General features: G+C 46.4%; 1 protein-coding gene across 1 annotated transcript in view; it reads right to left on the bottom strand.

The window, feature by feature from the left end:
* LOC102442781 (calsequestrin-2) overlaps positions 1–9,387 on the bottom strand; it is a gene marked incomplete at its 5' end in the record, with an annotated part of 26,711 nt that extends 17,324 nt beyond the window's left edge. The window contains 4 exons of the mRNA XM_023757011.1: positions 2,115–2,188; positions 5,028–5,139; positions 6,613–6,713; positions 9,303–9,387. Of these exons, the coding sequence (XP_023612779.1) occupies positions 2,115–2,188; positions 5,028–5,139; positions 6,613–6,713; positions 9,303–9,387 (372 nt within the window). The remainder of the gene's footprint in view (positions 1–2,114; positions 2,189–5,027; positions 5,140–6,612; positions 6,714–9,302) is intronic.
* Between the last annotated feature and the right edge of the window lie 777 nt (positions 9,388–10,164).

The raw sequence follows: 10,164 nt of genomic DNA, 5'->3' as shown, positions 1-10,164 counted from the left end.
CATCTGCAAACCAACCCCACCCTGAACTCTACCTTGAACCACCCTTCCAAGGACTGAGGCTCTGTTGCTTGGCCAGGCTTGTCTGCCTGACTCTCTTCCCTCGGATGGGTTCTTACTATGGAGTCATAGTCACTGCTGACCAATCCTAACCGGATGCCAGTGATGGACTCAGTTAAAGCTTCTCTGTACTTCCCCTTCTCCACTAATATCCTCTCCCCACCTCTACCTTCCTGGACCTAAACGACTGTCTTTATTAACAACAGTGCTGCCCAGCTGGCGTGGCTCAGTGATTGAGCATCAACCTATGAACCAGGAGGTCATGGTTGGAGTCCTAGTCAGGGCACATGCCCAGGTTGTGGGTTCAATCCCCAGTGTGGGGCATGCAGGAGGCAGCCGATCAATGATTCTCTTTCATCATTGATGTTTCTATCTCTCTTTTCCTCTTCCTTCCTCTCTGAAATCAATAAAAATATACTTAAGAACAACAACAACAGACAGCCGTCACAGCTAGCTAACATTCACTGAAGGCTTACATGTACCAGATACGTGTGTACATGTGCCATGTCTTTCTCTGGAGTAGAGTAGTACTGAGCACTGACACTGAAGTCAGGCTGACCTGAGGTTACATCCAGCTTCACTACTCATTATGTGACAGGAGCAAATCTCTTAATCCCTCGGTACCTCCGTTTCATCCTCTGTAGACTGAGAAAACTAATCCCTCTCTTACCGGGTGTTGAGAAGATGAAATGAGAAAACCTGTATAAGCTCTTAGCACAAAGCCTGGCACATGAAAAGCACTTAGTGAATGATAATTATTATTCTTTTTGCTATCCTTGCTCAAAATCCCTCTCTAATGTAATCCAACCAATTAGGGTACATTTTCTTCAAGTTCAGATGATGTAGACTATGGACCTCTCTTCTGGATTATAGGCTTGTAAACTGGGGCATAGTCATAGGAGTGGGTCAATATATGTATGAATTGAGTGCAATCTCTTTTATCATACTTTTCCCCTGCTTCAGCATCTACAGACTTCCTCGTTTTTCATAGAATACTTCGAACGTTCTTAGTGTGGGTGTGCATTGGGGGTGTGATACGTGCGTGTGTGTGTGTGTGTGTGTGTAGGTGTGTTAGGTTTGTGTGTTATGTAGTGCATATGTTGTTTGTGTATGTGTGTTACATGTGTGTTGGGTATGTTTTAAGTATGTTTTGAATGTGGGTTGTGTGAGTTGTGTGTGTTATGTGGGTGTGGATGTGTGAGTGTGCAGCTTGAATCTCAAGGGTAGGAACAGAGCTTTCTAGTTAATGATGTGGGACAGATGAAAGGGCATGGACTTTGAGCACAGATTGTCCTAAATTGGGATCTTAGCACTACCATTAATTCACTGGAGACCTTGGATATTACTTAACCTTTCTAAATGTTTTCTCATCTGGAAGTTGTGTAAAGGACTAGAGATTGTACTAGTGCAATATATCCACTTGAGCCCAACATGCAGAGAGCACTGGATTAGTAGCCATTTTAGTGGTACCCGGAGCCAGGGTAGAGTACTCCAAGCAGAGTAGACCCCAAATAAAGTACCCATTGGTTTGAGGTCCCTCTATCTCTGCTGCTCTTAGGCTTCTAGAGGCCCTTTCCACACCCACGAAACAACAAGCATTTGAATTATAGACAAGTACATCCGTGGCATCTCCTGAAGATGTGGGTAACTATCGGAAGCACCGGGGCTTCCGAGGTCAATGCCCCTCCCAACCCACAAGAGGGAAGGCATGCAGCCCCAGGGAGGGAGAGGACGCTCTAAAAAAAGGAAGCAATGATTAGTGTCCCGCACACTCCAGGCTTACACTCTCTCCATTCTTAGTGCTGAGAGTGATATGAGTGGTTGGTTCATCACTTTTCATTGGGATGTTTTCAGAAATACCCTGACATCATCTGAGTGAAACATCTTTGTATTCATATCTCATGCTGTAGCAATGTGCTGCTACATTTCTAATTCTGGAGAAAGTGCTCATGAGTGGAGGGTGGTTAAAGAAAAGAAAAGAAAAAGGGGTGGCAAGTTCAACTGTCAATATTTCGTGCCTACGAAAGTGTTCAAATTGAGGTGTCATCGGTCCTTACCCCTTTGTCGAAGGTCGCGAAAAACTTGATGTAAGGCTGGAAGTGCTCAGCTGCCTCTTCAAAAGCCTTGTAATCTAAGAGGAAAAAGTAGACGGGAGAGACATTTGCAAGACGCACACTGCAGACATTTCTTTGTTTAAATAATGGAGAGAGTGGGAAGCCAATTAGTCCTAATTGGATAATTATTGAGTACATATTATTTAGATAGATAATTATTTAGTACCATTTAAATCCACAGCTTCCCCAAGGAGTTGGAACTGATTGGCATTCAATCACCCAAAAGAACTCTGCCACACTGTTGTATGTTTTACAAAGCTGGTAGATGGAAAGGAGAAAACCCAGAGAGAACAAGGGGAAGAAAAGGGGTGGTCAAACCCCAAACCCAAAGGAAAAGTTCTTTCGCTCGAAGTCACTGCTACTTTTTCATGTGCCCCCTAGAGAGTTGCAGCCTGTGTGTGAGGGAACACAGTGTGCGGAGAAATGTACCTCAGTCAAAATGACAGCACAGAAGTATTTTAAACTCTTAGCAGGAGCACTCTTTTTGGTAAATTCTTTCCCTCTTTTTAATTTTTCCTTTTTTCATCCTGACCCCTTGAAAGGATCACTTAAAACTAATCAAGACCATGCTTGACTCTGGTCCCAAACTTGAGTACAAACTGGGGAAGAGAGGCATGAGGCCGCATGGGTATGGTCATGTTGTGTCTTACCACACCCAGACAGTTACTAGGTAAAGGCATCCTGGTTCAAGCCTTAGATGTGAGGGTGATGATAATGGTAATAGTAGTAGTGTTTCTACAAAAATTCCGTAATCTTGAGAGCCAATGATCCAACAAGATTAACTTTTTCCATTTCCTGGAATTCATACCCCTTCATCATCAGAGGTACAAGCTTTTGCCAGAATTCTAAGAGCATGAAGAATTTTCTAACCTTCAATGGAAAACATTTCAAAAATAATGCTGGCTCGGGGGACACCAAAATGAGGAAGACATGGACAACAATCAAAGGCTCACAGCCCAGGGTGGGTCATGGACCCTTGAAGAATCACAGTGTGGTGTGATAGTTGCTAGAACAGAGGTACGCACAATAGGCACAGATGAGAGAGGGGTAGAAAGTATACAACAAACCTCTACATACTGATCCACATTCACACAAACTCATCCTCATAAAAGTGATTGGGTTGTCCCAAAATATGTCATATAGGCCGATAGTTGGGGTGGAGGATTGAGTGGAGGGGAAGAAGATGGGTGAGAGATTTGGAGAATGAATAGAGGGAGGTGGGAGAGGAAATGGTTAAAGCCATAGCTAAGTCACTTATGTCTATTTATAGCAGCAGTGGGCTCCTTAAGAATTCTCTGTTCTCCGCTTCCGTCCTCCTTGTCGCTGATGAACCTCTCTCCACCTTCCTGAACTCCTTCCCTGAAGGAAAGCATGGCCTAGACCAGTGATGGCGAACCTATGACATGCGAGTCAGAGGTGACACGCGAACTCATTTTTTTGGTTGATTTTTCTTTGTTAAATGGCATTTAAATATATAAAATAAATATCAAAAATATAAAAATATAAGTCTTTGTTTTACTATGGTTGCAAATATCAAAAAATTTCTATATGTGACACGGCACCAGAGTTAAGTTAGGGCTTTTCAAAATGCTGACACGCCGAGCTCAAAAGGTTCGCCATCACTGGCCTAGACCTTTGTCAAGAGAGCTCCCTTCTTCTCTTGGGGAGCCAGTCTATATCCCTAAGGTGGAAAAGGGTGGGGGATCCCAGGTTGGTGCTTCAAGTTAGGGTTGTTCCCGTAGCCTTCTTGCAACAGTAGTTGTCTTCAGGAAAACCCGGTCTAGTCTTCTACTCTGATCTCCCCAGAGTAGTCAGTATCTATATAGAAATGTGAACATTGAAATGAAGTCACCCAAAGAACCAGGGCAGAACTCCCCACTTAGCCACCTTCCCCCAACACACTGTTAAGGAGGGTGAATAGAGACGTTTACACAGCAGATGAGGAGACAGTTCAGCTAGGCCACGGGGGAGAGAAAATTGGTGGGTGGTTGCGATGACTGAGGATGCCAGTTGGCAGATGGGGTAGAGACACAGCTTCACAAATAATTTCAAAATATTTTGGAGTTTCCAGAAATAGCCAAAAGCATCCCTTATTTGCACTTCCCTCCTGGACTAATGCTACCAGGTCCTCTTTCATACCTAAGCCCACTCCCTCTCTCCAAGGCTGAGACACCAGAAAAAGGCTTCACTCTGGGCTCACGCTGCCAAAGCACTTTAAGAAAAGGTACTCAGGTTGTTAGCCTTGCTGGTTCCTCCCCTTCCTGATTCCTCCTGACTTCAACCCCTGTAGGGTTGTGCTGATGCTGTGATATGTAACTGTGCCCACCCAAACCCCAGCCGCAAAACTTTCAAAGGGAACACGCCCAAGGGTGTGGTGTGCTACTGCAGGCTGCCTTGGTGGTCAGCTGGGTTGGCCAGCAGTTTTCCACATTGTGCTGCAGCTGCTAAGCCCAGCCCTACCCCAACTTTCCTCTAATGCTGTCCAAGTGACTGAGAAGCTCTCCAGCTGGTGACCATGGGAGCTGCCCGTGTCAGGAAGACAGCCCACTATTTGCCCCCTTTTAAGGGAGAATCCAACTGGTGGGTGAGCCGGTGGAAAAGTGGAAGAAGGGCTTTCTCTCTTCTGTAAAACATTCACCCCCTTCAAGGCCAGAGAACATGGCCCAGCCTCAGCCTTCCTTCAGCTCCCCTGCCTGCTTTGTACAGTCAATACAGGTGTCCCTTTGCTCAGGGTGCAAGGAAGATTCTCCCTCCTACCCCGCATGGGACATGCCCACCGTCTTTATGGATAACATGACATACCTTGCTAGGAATGTAGCCTTTAGACCAACAGGCTGGAGTTGACAGACAACTTACATTCTGAGTCTTCGCTCTTGAAAAAACCAATGAGTTTGATGTGGTCCTCAATGCGTTCAAAAGCTTGGACTTCCAGTTTGCTGCCGATGACCTCCACTGGATCTTCAATTAGCTGAAATGCCACACACAAATACACAAAATCGGTTCCTTCCCCAGGAATTGGGCACATAGGCAGAGGGCTTTGGAGGGAAGTTGTGGGACTTCGGTTGGTGCCTCAGCATCCATCCCACCCTCCCCCAATGAGTACAGCAACAGCGCCTTTTGAGGACTTGACCTTGACTCAATAGGGTAGGCTGGTTGGTGTGGGCAGTTCTATCTCTCTTGTCATTTATTGGTTCAGAAATGGCATAAGACCCAGATCTGGTCAATGACTCTCCAGGGAAGATTTGCTGAAAGCTTTAGGAAAGTTCTGCTTTCTCTTAAAGGCAACAATGGGAAGCCAGATTTTTCCCTCCCTCTTATTGGATATTAATGAGGAAATGTGATGTATCTGCTCCTGCTGCTGGCTTATCTTAGAATCAACTTGGGAACAGTCAGCTTAGGGACAAAGCCAACACAGAGAAAACAGCATTATACACGGTTTACAGAGAAAAATGGTGCGAGAGCCTTGTTTTGATCAACTCTAAAATCTGCCCTCACTCTGGATTTCTATTTGTGTGGGTGACCACGTAGCCTGTTGTTTACGGTAACTAGAGTCTGGCGTCTGTTGCGAGCTAAAAGCCTTGGCCTCGCTGGTAGGGCGGGGCAGTGCCACGTTGGCCGAGCTGTTCAGCTGCTGCCCTCAACTTCTTTAGGGCTTGCAGTTATGGGTCAATGACGGGCCAACGAGAACCTATGGGCACTTTTTCATAGGAGGTGACCTAACTCACTTAGACTCCGTCTCTGGGTTTTTGAGGCTGTGGAGAGAGGTGAGCGACCACTGTGGACGAGCTGGTAGATAAGAATTGTCAATATGGATATGCATTTTCTGTACAGGAATCTGTGTTCAAAAGTAGCTTGAACTGGACTTCACAGCTGCTATTGAGACTGTGGGTTTGTCTATGGATAGAATATTTGTATAGTGTTTGAGCATATGGATCCGCCTGTGCATATGGATCTGAGGGTAGTGGACCTCCATGGCTGAGAAGGAGGATGATATTGGGACTCATTAGTCCTGCCCCTTTTTATTCTGCTCTGAGAGTAACTCGGCTGATCGTTCCTCCTCTCCCTACTGGTCTTCAGGTGACTAGCCACCACTTCCTCACAATTCCCAACTCCTGTTCAGAAGCCCTGGAACAAGCCAAGGGGATTCCAGGGGGTGTCGGTATATGACTGCTAAGAGAGATAACATGTTACTACTACACAGTTCCGATCTGTGACCCTCTGATCACAAGGAAACAGTTTCTCAGGTGACCTAAGGGCCCGCTTCCTGGAATAAGTAAATAGCACTGGGATGTACGCTGTCCTTGACTTTTTGTGAAGCCTGGGAAATCTGTCTTAGATCAAGTCCAGTTACCCAGCTTCTGTGCTCTTATTTTAAAGTTTTACTTCCCCCCTGTATGGAACCCAAACAACTCCATGCGGGGCACTGTGCATAAATGCTCACGTCCAAGAGAAACTCCACCAGGACATCAGCTGCAAACTCGCCATCAAACTCAATTGTGCGATCGCCCTTAAGAATGTACAGGCTTCCTTCTTCATGGAAACCTGGAAGAAAGGAAGAGTTCCCATGACAAGATGATCCTGATGCAGGAAAAGCCATCCTGTTGGCTGGGTCAGGATGAGTGGAGCCTGCCTTACTCCTAAGATGGTTCCCTTGAAACCAAACCTCTGAGCTGCTCCTAGTGGAAATTTAGATCAGATTTCTGGGCACCCCACAAACAGCTTGCTTTTCTAGAGGAGCTGAATTCTGCACATCCTCTCTTCCCTGTCCATTGAGAATGCTGCCAGGGCCGGGTCTGCATCGTTTCCTACCCTCCATTGCTCTTGGAAATTTAAATCAAATTTAAATAAAATAGTCAAGAACCAACAATCCCACCTGGATTTTAACTTAAAAGAAAAATCTATTCTCCACACCATCACTGCTTCAATTTTCCAAAACTCCTGTGACCCCGTTCTCCTTGACACAAAGTTGCAATGCCCTCTGCCCACCTGACTCCTTAGCCTGCCATTCAGGTCCTTCCACAACATCATGCCAACCCCACCCTTCACATTCTCCCTTGGGTAGACCAGTGCTCCTTTGAGAACTGCTCTTTTACTCCCTGTAACTCCCTTTGCTTCTTGCCCACAAGCTGATGTAAAAGGGTTTATATAGGAAAGGTCACAGCATGATTCTCTGCACGTATGTTCTATTCTTCGAGTCTGAGGTGACCCCCACCCTCCGCCATCTTGGTCAGCTACTTCGGGTCTCAGCTTAGGACTCATTTTCCCCAGGAAGGCCACTCTGGTGTCCCCTGCCATGACTGGTCTTCTCTGGGCTCCATGTACATGCACTCACGGTAGCAGTCAGCTCTCAGAGGGTAGGACCATTGTTATCTTTGTATCTCAGGGTGTCACTCAGAGCCTGAACACACTGGGCACCCCATAAATGTTTGTGGCCAGAGCGAACAGCTTGCTTTTCTAGAGGAGCTGAGTTCTGCACATTCTCTCTTCCCAGTTAGCTGAGAATGCTGCCAGGCAGGGTCTGCGTCTTCCCACCCTCCATCGCTCTTGGCACAATGCCGTGACCTGAACAAATACTTGCTGCAAGATTGCATTTCCCCCGGGAAGGCTAACGAGCTGAGGCTGGCGTTTAGTCCAGCTGCAGGCATCCTTAGTTCCTTAGATTCCTTGTTTTCAAACTCTGTTGCTGGAGAATGCTTTCTCCAAATGAACTCTTCTGCGAACCTCTAGGGAAAGGGAGGCTGGCCCCCTCCTACTGTGGCCCAGGGCATGTCTGAATATCCCTGGGCACAGCCTGGAGCACCATTTCCAAACCTAAAGGAGCAATGCGTCATGCATCCTTGAACCTGGCAAAAGCTTATCACAAGGATACCGCAGGAATAGCAGCCAGTGTCCCTGCTGTTGGATTTTGCTCCGAGTGAAATCAGTTAGGAGGCTATTGCACTGGTTCAGCCCTATGGCGACCCAACTCGGGCAAGTGGAGGTAAGGATGGAGATGAAGAAGAAGGTTCACAAAACACCACTGTCCTGGAAACTCCGAGGATCAGGTAGTTGAGAAGGAACCTGCTCCGGTAATTCCTCCAGGCTGAGCTTGGGGAAAGGCCCATTGAGACTTTTCAAACCCCATCACATCCTGACTGGGAGGATGTTCACTGGGCCATATGAATGCTTTCCCAGCTTATCCTCCCTAAATTTCTAGATCACTGGAACACTCATTTTTTCCTCAAACTAAACTGGAAATCCAACTTCTCTTTAAAACAATGGGATTAAGCCTGCAACTAAGTTAGATGCCCTTGACTGGGAATCGAAACCTCAACCCTTCGGTCCGCAGGCTGATGCACTAACCAGCGAGCCAAACTGGCCAGGGCTACCTAGAGGTATTGATAGAACCACCACTAACCCCCACCCCCATGCTTACTATTCCACATCCAGTTAACCTTTCTTCAAAGGTCCTGTTTTATAACCTCCTGCTATGGCCACTGTTCACTAGTCATGCAGAAAAAAGCGAAATGGGCAGTTCACGTGTGGGATGTTTGAAAACCAGGGAAGTTGTTTGTGTTCTTTCTCCTTGGGATTAGCACTGTAAGGATCTTAAAGTTCGCTTGCACTTATGCAGGACATATTGACCCAGAGATTACAGCCCGAGCTCGGCAGTCACGCATACCTCATCTAAATCCTCCCTCTCATCCTTGGTGATAGTGCCCAGCTGGGGTTTAGCCTTTAATTTAGAAACCACTGGGACATCAGAGTCACTGCCACTAATTTTGTATGTGTTGGCTGTTTTAGCCGAGAGGTAAGGAAATAATAGATGATGGAAGGAGAGACCACCATGGTAGTGAGATAGAGAAGCTGGCCTTTTAACTCTAGGATCTAAAAATAAAGGCTTAAATATTTAGTGTCAATTTCTCCAGGAAGAAGCCTTCTTCATTAGACGATTAATGTAAAACCATTCAAGTTAAGCTGGTATTTACTTTTCTGAAACTCTTCTACAACCAAGACTAGGGTATGCAAGATCATAACAATGAACATACATATAAAGCCCAGTTATCATGCAAGAATAAATGAAACTATACTTTTTTTTTTTTGCAAGACGCTTTGTTTCTTCCTGATGTATCTAACAAAAATCACACTTACCCAGTTTCTTGGCAAGCTTGGCTTCTTTCTTGGCATCGACCATCACAAAGCCTATATCTTTATGTTCCAGGACTTGAGCCACAAGCTGAAGGGAAAGACAAAGAGAATACGTGAGCCCAAGGCAGAAAGATATAGACTATGTCACAGGATAATATTTTGAGATGTTCAGGGGGCTTTCCTTCATACTCCCATTATTACTGTGACCAACTGGGGCGAAAGGACTCTATGCTTGTCCCCTCAGAAAGATGGGTACCCATCCACAAGTGGTATGGCCTAAAGTTTTCCACACTTAGGCATAGAGAAGAAATACAAATATTATCGAGAATATAAGAAATTAACTCTGAAAATTCAACACAGAATTTAGCTCTTGTGTCTCCGTAGGCACACACCACCGCGCTTTGTTTGTTTTTAGGTGGATGCAAATGTGTGCTCTCCTAGGCATGTCAATCACGGTCTCCTAATCCCACGTTGATTAGATGTGACTTTGGAAGACATACGAGTGGACGGGGAAGGTGCTGTCTCAGACAAACTCAGTTCTGCTCCCCTGGCTTCCTGTTTAACTGAGCAGAGCCCCTCACCGTCCTAGGCGTGGAAGCACAGACAGAAGCGGCTCTCACCGATGGGCCAAGACCACACTGCCAAGACCTGCTCACCTCCTCCTTGGCACACTGACGTACAATCCCCGCAGTGCCCCGTCACTCTCGCCTCCCACTGTGATTAGGCCCGAAGCCTGCCCACTTGAGCTCTGTCATCACTTCCGTCAGCCCTAGCGAGCCCCTCTCATGAGCCTAAGCCAAGGGTGACCCAAGGCTGACTGGCTGCAACCCAAGAGAGAGCAGTGAGACTGAGGGTGGTGGGGGGC

This window comes from Myotis lucifugus, unplaced genomic scaffold (assembly GCF_000147115.1).
Source record: "Myotis lucifugus unplaced genomic scaffold, Myoluc2.0 scaffold_101, whole genome shotgun sequence".
In the NCBI taxonomy this organism is placed as follows: domain Eukaryota; kingdom Metazoa; phylum Chordata; class Mammalia; order Chiroptera; family Vespertilionidae; genus Myotis; species Myotis lucifugus.
The sequence above is the reverse complement of the archived record's forward strand: the minus strand, read 5'-3'. Positions and strand labels throughout refer to the sequence as shown.